This window comes from Dendropsophus ebraccatus, chromosome 4 (assembly GCF_027789765.1).
Source record: "Dendropsophus ebraccatus isolate aDenEbr1 chromosome 4, aDenEbr1.pat, whole genome shotgun sequence".
NCBI classification, from domain to species: domain Eukaryota; kingdom Metazoa; phylum Chordata; class Amphibia; order Anura; family Hylidae; genus Dendropsophus; species Dendropsophus ebraccatus.
The window spans coordinates 159,588,845-159,601,206 of NC_091457.1; the positions used below are offsets into that span (position 1 = coordinate 159,588,845).

Consider the following 12,362-nt stretch of genomic DNA (forward strand, 5'->3'; position numbering starts at 1 on the left):
AGGGACTTGTTTACATCAGCTGTCCCAGAAGAGAGAGGATGAGGAGGGGGGAGACAGAGATGGCAGAAAAGCCCTGCCATGATTAAGGAATTGTTATTCCGAAACTCGTCGGCGCTATTTTAATCACTGTATGGATTTTTAAAGATTATGGAATAGTTTTCTACTATTTCACTGCATGGAGCTGTGGACTCTTTTGCATTCATTATCCCAGTGAAAAGCCTGGACTATTTCTCCACCTGCTCTGCACTTTCTGGGACCCTGCTAATCCTACAGACACACAGTGAGAGCTGGTGCAATCTGTTATTTTAGAGAAAAGCTCACACAGAATTTGTGTCTTCAGCAGAAAGCAGCAGCTCAGAACAGGGGGAAGGAGACTGAATAGATAACAAGTATGAAAGAAATTGTTGTTAGTCTCACCATGAGCAGCAACATATCAAAAGTTATGTTTGGAAGGAATACCCATTTGAAGAATGGATGGCAGTAGGAATACAATACATACAATACATTCCTACAAGGAATGAGCGAATGTATAGTAGCAGCGAAGCTTCCCCTTCTCATCTATAAATACAGCTACAGGAATACAAATCAAGCATTTAGATGCTGTCACCACTCAGGAAACCATAGTCTCACCAGTGCCATGACATGCACAGTAAACAGGCGTTAGAGAGGTACTCCGGGACTCGGACACTAAATGGCTGAGCTGCCTTAACAGGTCACATCTCAAGTCGCCGCTCAGACCAGGAAGCGGCCGTGGGACAGAAGAATGAAGCAGCGGGATCTGGGACCCGGCGCTGGTACCAGAGAGGTAAGTGACTGGCAGCCTCTATATCCACCCCCTTCCCGACCATGCACTAAAAAGAACCCCAGCCCGGAGCACCCCTTTAACTCTGAACAGGAAATCAAAGGCTGCATGACCCAGCTATTGCATACTCATCATACTGACCCCAGGTTGAAACAGAGACCCTTCTGATTAGCAGCCCAATACAATGGAACTACAATCGCTTTCTGCCATGGATCATGGGAGGGGGAGCGAGATGTTACAGCTTTGCGGCACTTTAGGAGAGCTGCGTTTTTGTTGATATTCTGGAAGCACAGCTGAAAGATTCCCTTTAAGGAAGAGTAGATGGCACCATACTGCCCATCAGTGTCTGAGCATGCTGAGAGTTGTAGTTTTGTTAGAGATCCTAAACTAAAAAAACTACACGTTACCAGGCAACCATTATAGGAAGAGACAGTAAACGGGACGGGTTACACCAGTGCTGCGGTCCCTTCATTATCAGGTCCAAGAGGTCTGATCCCTACAGATCATACAGTGATGGTAGAATGCCAGATTACTGGGATCAATTAAAGGGGGTTAACAAAAACATGGCCACTTTCTTCAGGACAGTCCTGCTCTTGTCTAGTTTGGGTGCAGGTTTTTCTCAGTTCCATTGAAGTGAATGGAGCTTAATTGCAAACTGCACCTGACCTGGAGACAAAAGTCGTGATCTCTGAAAGTGGCCATGTTTGTAGCACCGGATAAACCCTTTAACTACTCATTGTTAACCAGATACCCTATGGAGATTCCATACAGAACCATATCAAATGTATTCTATTCCAAAGCATTGCTTAAATTAAAGGGGTTGTCCAGGTTCAGACAAACATGGCCCCAGTACAGGAGTTTTGCAGCTCAGTTCCATTGAAGTGACAGGGGTGGCACAGTTTTTGCAAGATGCACAGAACCAAATTTTATGTTAAAAATATAAAAATAATGAAGTCGTAAAGATTGGAGCCAAATCCCATATAGACCCCGTTATTTATTTCATCCCCTTCAAAAGAAATAGAACCCATCCAAAATTAAATACACACAAAAAAAGCAAAACAGTAAAAGGACATAATAATAAAATTCTGAATGTACAATAGCTTAGTATGTACAGATTTAAAAAAATATTTTTTTCCCTTCATATGGAGCCGGCTATAAATATTTATTACGTAGTTTTGGCATTTAAAAAAATCTAGGCTAAAAATGGTCTGAAGTCCAGTATTGGCAGAGGCGGAGCAGGAAGACCCATGTGGATTCGTGTGTTCAAGTACCGTGTGATCACCGGAGTCCCCTCCCCCGTCATAAATAATATTCCTATAATGGGTTAAGCCTGCGGACGCTCCTAAGGGTGCACTCCATTCCTCACCGCCTGATGGACACCGCTCTCATCGATGGTCAGCGGAGCGTGGAACTCCTGACCCTGGACGTATGGCTCCAGACCCTGGAGAGGAGAAAAGATGGAAGCGTTCAGATGCAGCAGAGTCGGATGGGATGTGGAGTGAATAGTGCCCAACGCCATGACAAGTATCTATAATTAGAATAGAAGCTACAATAGCTGCTGTCTTAAAGGGTTTTTCAGGATTAGAAAAGCACAGCTACTTATGAAGGGAAAAAAAAAAAATCCACTTCAATAGGACAGAGCTGCAAAGCAAAGGACGGGAGAGGCACTGTTTTGGGAAATAAGCAGCCATGTTTCTAATCCTGGACAACCCCTTTAATGACTATACAGCAGCTTAGTGTCAGCCCACACTAACACTACAGACTGTTATAGTAACTGCTGGAACTGGAATCTAGAAACTTACCTCTCCAGCGTAGGAGACGAGGGGAGAGATTTCACATTGAATTGGCAGATCACCAGCGTCCTTCATACTAAAGGAAGAAACACACAGCAATATAAGTAGCACAAACATGACAAGGCCGGGTACAAGAAGGATAGGTAATGGAGAGAAGATCTGTCCTTGGCCAACCCATACACAGCTAAAAAAAGAGAAGGAACATGCACTGAGGGATTAGTAGTAGACGCTCTGGGATGTGGTCAGACATGATGGCGTCTGCATGGCAGATTCTACTCCGCAGTATAATATATGTGGATGGGGCTTGCAGAAGTATGGCGGATGGAGCCGGGAGTGAATCTGCAGCAAACATATGCAGCATCCGCCATGTCTGAAGACATCCAAGCTGTAGATTCTTACAAACCATCTAAACTGACATTAAGCAGCTGCGGCCAGGACGGTGCAGCGGCTCCATCGGTTCTTATGTAAAAGAATCTCCAACACTGTAAGAAGTTCTAAAGTTTTCAAATACCTCATATGGTAGTCCTGCACAGCTCCCTATATCTCTGCTAGCAGCCAGTGAATGGAGACACTTTAAGGTCACATTAGATACACAATCATCAGCAGTTCTGTCCATTTTGATCAGGGCTCATGCATAGGGGAACTGGCTTTGTGGCAGGTATCCTTGAAGGAAGGAACAAGGGAATCCCTTCTGTCTCCCTCACTTCTTGCACTAGAGACCAGGGATGGGGAACCTTTGGCCCTCCAGCTGTTGCAGAACTACAATTCCCATCATGCCGTGACAACTAAAGTGAAGCTTTGACTGTCCAGACATGATGGGAGTTGTAGTTTTGCAACAGCTGGAGGGCCGAAGGTCCCCCATTCCTGCACTAGACAGGATTAAGTGTATCTGAGCCTTAAACCCCTTATAAATGTGTTTCCATTCACCCTACACCAAGGATGGGGAACATTTAGCCCCCAGCTGTTGCAAGACTACAATTCCCATCATGCCTGAACAGCCAAAGCTTCTCTTTAGCTGCCCAGGCATAATGGAATTGTAGTTTTGCAACAGCTGGAGGGACGAGGTTCCCTGTCCTACACAATCAGATCATGAAATTATGAAAAATTAGAAAACTGTAGAACTTCTCCAGTGATCAGAGGGTAACCATGATGTTGCAGTGGCAGAAAACAAGTTAAAACTCCAAGTAACTCCATGAAATTTGCGGGGCTTTCACCAATTCTTATATGGCTCGCTATAGCAATTTGCTACGGAGCTGCTATGAGTTTTGCATTGTATCCTCCTGCTGGAACATAATGCTAGTTACCCTTTAAAAGGAGGATTCCACTCACACATGATATGTTGCTGCCCATGGTGAGACGAACAACTCCTTCCATACTTGTTTTTATCCATTCAGTCTACTCAGAATAGCTCACACTGATTTTTGTGTTTTCAGCAAAAAACAGTAGCCCAGAACTGGGGGAAGGAGACTGAATAGATAACAAGTATGGAAGGAATTTGTAGTCTCACCATGGGCAGCTATACATCAAAAGTTATGTTTGAGTGGAATACCCCTTTAAGACAACATGACAATATAATTTCGTCTCCCACATGAACCCAATGTCTGGGAACTCAGATGGGAGCAGAAACATTGAGTGTTGCTCCACCATGTTGGAATCTGTTCTCAACATTCCTCCAGATCTTTGGCATTTGTTCCCTCCACCAAGCACAGAAGCCCTTGTTAGTCGCCCTTGTAGAAGACCCTGCACCATGCAGCCATAGTTACTTGTTCTGGGGGTGGCCTGGCGCGCTCCCGTTCTCCTGTATGGGATGGCTGTATTGAAGAAAATGTAATAAAACATGGAATTGAATGAATCCTGTATGCAGGAAGTTTCCTATGAACTCCATTATATTCTAAGTTTAACCCTGTCCCCCCTGTAGACTCCTTTACAGGGGATTAATAAATAGAATTAAAGGGGTTATCCAGAAAAAAATTGCTGCTTTCTTCATCCATCACCATTCTTATCCTCAGTTTAAGTGTGGGGGTATTGCAGCTCAGTGCCATTGAAGTGAATACAACTGAATTGTAATACCACACAACCTGAGAAGAGGGGTGGCACCATTTTTTTGCAACAAAGTAGCTGTGTCTTTCCTAATCCTGGATCACCCCTTTAAATGGCTATAAAAGCCTAAACACAAATAGAAAGTTACTCAGACACCGTACACTTTACATTGAAGTATTTTATACACTTAAGGGAAGATTTATCCAACATGGTGTAAAGTAGCACTGGCTCAGTTGCCCCTAGCAACCAATCAGATTCCACCTTTCATTCCTCAGATTCTCTGAAAAATGAAAGGTGGAATCTGATCGGTGCAACTGAGCCAGTTTCACTTTACACCATGTTTGATAAATCTCCCCCTTAGAATATACACAAGTGCCAGACAAAGTTGGAGGAAAAAAAAATAAAATAATAATTTCCTAACTTTGGCACAGATGCAGTATCCAGTGTATCCCAGTTGGCAAGGCTTCCATATCGAGAACCAGCCAATACTTACAGGGGAATAGCTGGAATCCGGGTACCGTTCTCATCTACAAAGTGTCCGCCAGCGTTGAGGACCCAGCAGTGATGCAGAGACATTAGAGCATGGCGCGCCGTACTAGGATTGTCCTTCCCGTTTTGGCTGTCAGCATTTTTTAGTGGTGAGAACTCTTCCTCCCGAAGAACCTCGAACACCACAAACTTCCTGGGAGCAGGCAGAAAGGGAATATGAGAGTCAGCCAGTGTAATACCAGGGTTTCTCCATACACACAAACTGCATGCAGTTAAAATTACTACTTATGATGTTTATGGCTCAGATGAGCTACAGTTACAAGCCCCATTTAAGGGGCACTCTAGTTAAAAATTAAAAAAAAAAAAAAAAAAAAAAGTGCTTTGCTGCCACCTCTGTCCATGTCAGAAAACCTCTCCTGCTCTGGACAGTTCCTATGGGGATTTTCTGCTGCTCTGGACAGTTCCTGACATGGACAGAGATGGCAGCAGAGAGCACTGTCAGACTGGAAACAATACACCACTTCCTGCAGGACATACAGCAGCTGATAAGTACAGGAAGACTGAAGATTTAACAGAAGTAATTTACAGATCTCTGGCCTCTGTTGATTTGGGGAAAGAAAAAAAAAAAAAAAAAATGTTTGTGAGCTACCCCTATAAGTCCTGAGCCTACCCCATACACCTGGATCAGACATGTGACAGGTACAGCAGGGCTCAGGAAGACAATATACTTTTACCTTCTACTTACTTTGCAAACTGGAAGATATCAAACACAAACTTCTCCATTTTGATGCCATTCGGTTTCTCCGGATGGACAAGCGAGCCCTGGGTGTCCACATGCGGGATTTTCTTCACAGCGACGTGGTGCTGCAGCTGAGGTTCATGGACCCTGGAAGATACAGAACACACTGTGGGTAAGAGGAGAACGTGGATGCCGCTTACTCAGGACTTCTGCTGCCGCACTACTCACTCCACCACTTGCTGCAGGAACTTCCTGGTGAAGTAGTGGTTGGCGATGTTTCCGGCATTATACATCAGTCTTCCATCCGGGCTCCGCTTCTGAGCCGTGGCCAGGGTGATCTCACTATACTCCACCACCTGGTAGACGCCATCTACACGGCACACAACCCCCACAGGCTCAGTGGGGTTCATCTTCTCCACAACCTGGATTTACAGAGTAGAATGAGATTGACAGTAAGACTTGTACCATGAGATCACATTATTGAGCACTCAGGGTGACCTTGCTTTATGGCCATTTATGACAACAGTAAAGCTTTATGGTCTGTATGCAGCGCGGATTACATTACATGTGCAGTCCTCATAGTCCAGCAAAACATCTAAGTATCTGATGCTACAGAACACCGGTAACAAAACTACAATTCCCATCATGCCTGGATAAAGCTTTGGTTGTCCAGGCGTGATAAGAATTGTAGTTTTACAACAGCTGGAGGGCCACGAGTGACACCACTGATCTAGAAGACTTCCTACATACCACGTTTCCCCGGAAATGAGCGTCTTACATGAATTTTGCTCCCAAAGACGCGCCTGTACAGCACTGCAGGGACAGTGTTTGGTATGGCGGATTCTGGCCACCAGGGGGAGCTAAACACAGCACAATCATACAGCACAGCAGGGACAGCTTACGGTATGGTTGCTTTCAGCCACCAGGGGAGCTCACCACAGCATGGACAGTATGGCAGCAGGTGATGGGATATCGTCAGACTGAGTGCAGCTCTACATCTGGCGGTAGGTGGATAGTGGGCATGGTGGCAGGAGACTGCCGCTTGATACCTTGCCTGCACGTTTACAAGTGACGGCTGCAGAAGGGAACATCAGGGTTGCTGGTAGGTGACTTCATGTCCTTCATACAGCTGCTCTGCAACAGACAGTGAAGGTAGGAAACTATGGCGGCGGGCTAAAAAATTCCTGGTGTTCTGTTCGGCGGCCATGCTTCCAAACAAACTTTGCTAGGTCTTACTTTCGGAGGAGGCCTTGTATTATTTAGCAATTCAGCAAAGCTGCCACTAGGTCTTATTTTCAGGAAAACAGGGTATGTACAAAACTGACTGATCTCCAGGTGTAACCAGTCTTTACCTTGGCTCCGCAGTCTGCTTCCTTAGCCACACAGAAGCCGATGAAGACGGGATCTGCCACCTTCACCAAGATGTTGTCCACACAATAGACGTGGATGTACTCAATGCCGCGTCTTTCCATATCTTTCAGTATTCCATGGGCACCCAGGGCTCTGTACAGTCCTCCATTACCATCTGCAAGAGGAAGCTTTATGAGATCCAGTATGTAAGGGGAAGGGGGTAACTTTATGTTTTAAGTATTGATTCACAAAAAAGAAAAAAAAAAAAACAACACAGGGGGGGGGGGTGGCGCGCGCTACACCAAAACTGCATTGTGTAAATAAGGCCTCTGATGTCTCCAGAGGACCCTGCATGTCAGTAAATAGATGGCTCATAGGTGCCTCAGTCCCCTTGAATAGGAGCAGTATATATCACTTAAATTAAAGGGGCTATCTGAGATTGGGGGTGGGAAGCACAGCTACTTTCTTAAAAGGTCCCCAGGTTGTCTGTGGTATTACAATGCAACTCTGTTCACTTCAATAGAGATGAACTGCAAAACCCCCACACCCAAACTGACGACAAGAGTGGTGCTGTTTCTAAAAGAAAGTAGTTCTGTTTTCCCAAGCCTGGGCACTCCCTTTGAAAAAAAACTCAATAGGTAACTAAGGTGTATGACCACTTGTCCAGCTGTCACCTATTCTCAAAACCCTCATGCATGCTCAGTTCTGTCAAGAGTGCATGTGTTCTCTATGGCAAGAAGAGCAACAGCTGCGTTGAACTACAACAGTGTGACCCTTGTCTCCCTCCAGATAGAGGAAAGTTATCTGGACTCCATATACATTACATGGTTACATTGGCTAGTTAAGCCGTAAAGCCCATAAACATTATATGAACTCTGGGGGTCCCCGCAGCAGTATAACAGGTAAATCAGCATAGTCCAAAGTGATCTCCAGCTGTTGCCGAACTACAATGCCCAGCATGTAGCTGTTGGCTGTCTGGGCATTGTAGTTTGGCAACAGCTTAAGGTCTTTTATCCTTAGCCATGACGTCACCTGGAGCCATGGAAAGCTTGCCCTTTTCCTCCATAAGGATCTTCCCATCAAAACTCATTGCCGGCAACATTCCTTGTTGAAAAAGTATAATGTTTTCTTCACTTAGACCAAAGTTACGATGTTTCTGGAAGAACTCCCGAGTAGACTCCATAGTACGACCGCTTGTCATGATGTACCTGGAAAATACAGGTGGAATATTTTATGGGGGGCAGAGTATAGGCCATACAACACTATACATTATGTGGGAGCTTCTTCCCATTATATCTTATGGTTCCTGGTCAGGTGTACAGTGACAGGACTCAGCGTTGCATCTGTGCGACCACTCACCTGTGTAAGGCCGTGTTCACACATTGCTGTGCACCGATTTCTATGATTTGTGCGTCTCCTTAGCACCTGCTCAGCCCACGTACATGGGCCCTTGGAGCAGGGCCATGCACAGGATTATAGCTTAAAGGGGTTGTCCAGGATTAGAAAAAGTACATCTTTCTTGCAAGAACAGCACCACCCCTGTCCTCAGGTTGTGTGTAGTATTACACTTCAGCTCCATTCACTTTAATGAAACAGAGCTGCAATACTGTTTACTGTAAGAAAGCGACCATGGTTTTCTAATCCTGGATAACCCCCTTTAAAGCAGATGTATTGCACACTACTCACCATGGGATGATACAGTCCTTCCCGTGCTTCTCTTTGGCCAGTCTTTGTAACTTTAAGATGCGTTCAGCCTGGATCTGGAAGAGGCTTTTGTGAGAAGGAAGGCCCACGTCGTACATACCCTTCGGGTAGGTCACCCCCAGTCTGGTCCCCTGCCCACCAGCAAGGAGCAGAACGGCCACTTTACCATGTGCAATGTGGGTAAAACCTGGGAGTGAACAACGAGAGAGAGACAGTTTAGGCCCTGTTCACATTCCAAGATCAGCACACTTTACCGGTATATGTCAGCAACTAATTAAAACAAGATTCTAAGAAACTTTGTAATTGGGTTTATTAGGTAAATATGCCATTATCTGCATTTAAATACCCTTTCCCCAGGTATCCCCCCCCCCCTCTCATTCACTGCTCATTAGGAAATCTCAACTAGTTTTCATCATCCAAGCCCTGTGTAACCTATGGAGAGGAGAGGGGGGGGGGGGGGGGGGGGGGGGGGGGGGGAGGAGGGAGATTAGTCGCCAGCAGAGAACAAAGAATTACACAGTGGGAGCTGTATGAAAGCCGGTATTCAGAGGTCAGTGCTGACTTCAGAGGAGATAGCCCGGTGATGTAGCTGTAAATTAACTCTTGTCGTCCTGTTTTGGTGCCTCATCTTCCTCGACCCTTCCCCTCTCCATAGAAAACCATGAAGACAGGGGGGAGAGCTTCATACTGCTTTTTCATGATAAAATTTACTAACTATTGATTTCTGCAAAAAAATTTAGACAGTGACACTTAAACATAACAGTCATCAGTTTGGAACATTAGGTACAGCTGACAGATTCCCTTTAAGGACGACTGGTCCTATGAAGTCAGTGCACATCTGTGTCAGAGTTTGATTCATTGTAAGTGGCACAATATAGTTTGTGAGTAAGAATGAAAGAACATTGAGACTGGAAATAATTCTCGAAATATCAATCCACTCAGCTCCTTCTGCTCTATAACATTATGCCCATAGGTTGGCCAGCATTTTCATGGTGAAGGGTTCCCTTTAAGAAATACCAGAATCCCAACAGCAGTGTGAATAGAGACCAAGTTTCCACTGCATGCATAATATTTAAAGTGGAATATTGTCAACTAAAATATACAGTCATCGGAAGTTCTATGACCAGAACCATTGGCCAATACATAAAAGTCAGAGTCACAGCAGGAGTCTAATGGTCCAATTCCCTTAAAGGGATTTATTTGCCCATTTATAAGCAGAAACACTTCTATTTCAAGCCATTTGTAAATGAAGATAGATACGGTGTCATCTTGCATAGTTGGGAGCTTGATTGTAACGCGTCCAAGACATGGAGGCCAGGAAATTAGGGCAGATGCAGTATGTTGTGGCTAATGTTACAGACAGACACATTTTGTCACTTGACGCGCCATCATCAGGTAATTTGTCAGAAGACTTTCCCAATAGCAAAAAGGATGCAGAACCTATAATAACTGTATATTAGTAGGCCAAAACTATACCCATCTCCAGTGTATATAATATGCACAATCCCTTTAAGGTTACAGTTGGATTCCATTGTCCTCACCTTCAGCTTCCCAGTCCTTCAGATGTTCCCGATCCCGCGTGAAGCTGCCCAGGACGTCTCTGGGCACGGCCTCCATCCTGGCGTCCACCTTCTCCTGGGTGGAAGATGCAGAAAATCCGTCCATAGCTCTGTGGAAGAAACCATTGAGTTCCTGCAGGTGGAGGCCCTGCAACTCCTCCAGGAGGTGGGAGCGCTGGGTGTCAGACAGCTCCCCCCAGAACTGCAGCAGGTGGGACTGCCCGGCCTCATCCAGGGATCGCTGCAGGGTTTTCACGTCCATTCTCATCAGAGCTCTATGGAAAAAGGAAGGAAAGAGTTAAAGGGATATTCCTGCAATAGCATCACAGACACGAGGCAAACACAAGGAGTAAATTCAGGCACTGCTTCAGAGTCTGCATCCGGGAGGCGTCACAGGGTCCATCCACTACTCACTAGATCAGTGGCGCCCCATCAACCGCAGTGGTCTCTCCCACAGGAACATCACCAGCAAAGTTTTATCATTAAACCTGTAATAAGAGTCCACTCCAAGTGGAAAAGCAAAGTGCTGCTGGGGACTGTAGTTTCTCCCACAGTCACGTGACCAGTTATGAGGAATCGTTCATCATTTTGCACCAAGGAGGAAGTGAAAGGACAGCCCCCATTGAACAAGTCAATAAAAGGTGGTGCTTTATCACTGATAGATGGAGGAAACTAAATGTACTGTATGGGAGAAAGGGGTTTTCTGGTTTTACTAAATAAGAGGATTAGAGTGATTAAAACTATTAAACACTTCAATTCATACACAAACTCAATTATAAAATTTCAAAAGATTTTTTTTTTTTTTTAATATGATAGTCTGACTGCTTCCAAAACTAGCTCCAGCTGACTCCACAGCCCTGAGGAACACCCCAATTTATATATAAACTGCTCTGCTGCCTACTAGGGCTGTAATACAAACTACATGGTACTCATCTCACCCCAGAGAGCGCCAACATTACAGTACCAGGAACACGTCATGCTCAAAGTCACTTTACAGGGATCCGTCCAGTATCATCCACCCAGTTATTAGGGATCCGATCATCACTGGATCATAGTAACTGCAAAGAGCGTCTCCCACCCTGGAGGACCCGCACTGTCCTGAATTACATGGACAGGGCATTGGTGTGATAGGACAGAGTGTAATACTTTATCTATCCTGTGGTGGCGCTGCAGAGAAGTTTATTATTAGCTAATTAGTAGTGATTGTCCTTAGAGAGCCCCTTTAAAATGTGAGCCCCTAGCCCACAGCCATCAATACTACCACTGATTACCTCCCCCATACAGACACATCACCTCCACACAGCCACACTCCAGCTACTCACCTCCCTAACCGGATTCTTATGCACACATACACACCCCCACGCCCTGTGACCTCTTTATATACAATGCCGCATAGGCCCCGCCCACAAACATCTCGCTACGCCCGTTTCCATAGCAGCGCCCAATGACGTGACGCCGCCATCTTGAGATTGGCACAATCTAGTGCGCTTATGTCTCTGGTCTCAGCGCTGCATCGGGAGGGCTGTGTCCGCGAAACGTTTCCTAATTGGCTTACGTGAAACGACGTCATGAAGCAAGCGCCAATGGGAACGGTGGCGCTCGATAAACTCCTCCTACTGTGCTTCGTGGCACGTTGTGATGCATAGAATGGGAACGTAGCATAGGAGGCGTGGTTATGGCGTCACTAGGGAGGGGTCAGCGCGTCACGGAGCCTAGTCATCGTACGTCGCTCAGTGTGAGGGGAGCGCTGATTCCTGTCACACCGGCCGCGTAACCCGACGCCAGACAGCCTGTTGTTTCACAACCGGTTTCTGTGGTGTAATCTATGAGGAGAACATAACATTTAGATAAACTATGAGGCTTCTCTCATACACGACTTTTTACTC

General features: G+C 45.6%; 1 protein-coding gene across 4 annotated transcripts; it reads right to left on the reverse strand.

Annotated features, from left to right (window-relative positions):
• Window positions 1-1,758: 1,758 nt before the first annotated feature.
• UAP1 (UDP-N-acetylglucosamine pyrophosphorylase 1) lies at window positions 1,759-12,053 on the reverse strand. 4 transcript variants are annotated; one of them, XM_069967587.1, is made up of 11 exons: window positions 12,032-12,053; window positions 10,459-10,751; window positions 8,900-9,104; window positions 8,246-8,421; window positions 7,216-7,388; window positions 6,092-6,285; window positions 5,870-6,010; window positions 5,129-5,317; window positions 4,359-4,406; window positions 2,605-2,671; window positions 1,759-2,243 (listed from the first exon to the last, which is right to left on the reverse strand). In XM_069967587.1, the coding sequence occupies exons 2-11, from the start codon at window positions 10,742-10,744 to the stop codon at window positions 2,145-2,147; spliced, it is 1,578 nt and encodes a 525-aa protein (XP_069823688.1). In that variant the 5' UTR covers window positions 10,745-10,751; window positions 12,032-12,053; the 3' UTR covers window positions 1,759-2,144. The 4 variants fall into 4 exon arrangements, with proteins under 4 accessions (XP_069823688.1, XP_069823686.1, XP_069823687.1 ...); XM_069967585.1 differs by lacking the exon at window positions 12,032-12,053 and adding an exon at window positions 11,799-11,935; XM_069967586.1 differs by lacking the exon at window positions 12,032-12,053 and adding an exon at window positions 10,891-11,177.
• Between the last annotated feature and the right edge of the window lie 309 nt (window positions 12,054-12,362).

Excerpts from the sequence above, each read along its gene's own strand:
- UAP1 (XM_069967587.1), bottom strand. The coding sequence starts at position 10,744 with ATGAGAATGGACGTGAAAACCCTGCAGCGATCCCTGGATGAGGCCGGG. Across the intron at positions 8,422-8,899 it reads AAGGACTGTATCATCCCATG|GTACATCATGACAAGCGGTC; the intron begins GTGAGTAGTGTG and ends TGTATTTTCCAG. Across the intron at positions 7,389-8,245 it reads CAAGCTTTCCATGGCTCCAG|ATGGTAATGGAGGACTGTAC; the intron begins GTGACGTCATGG and ends TTCCTCTTGCAG.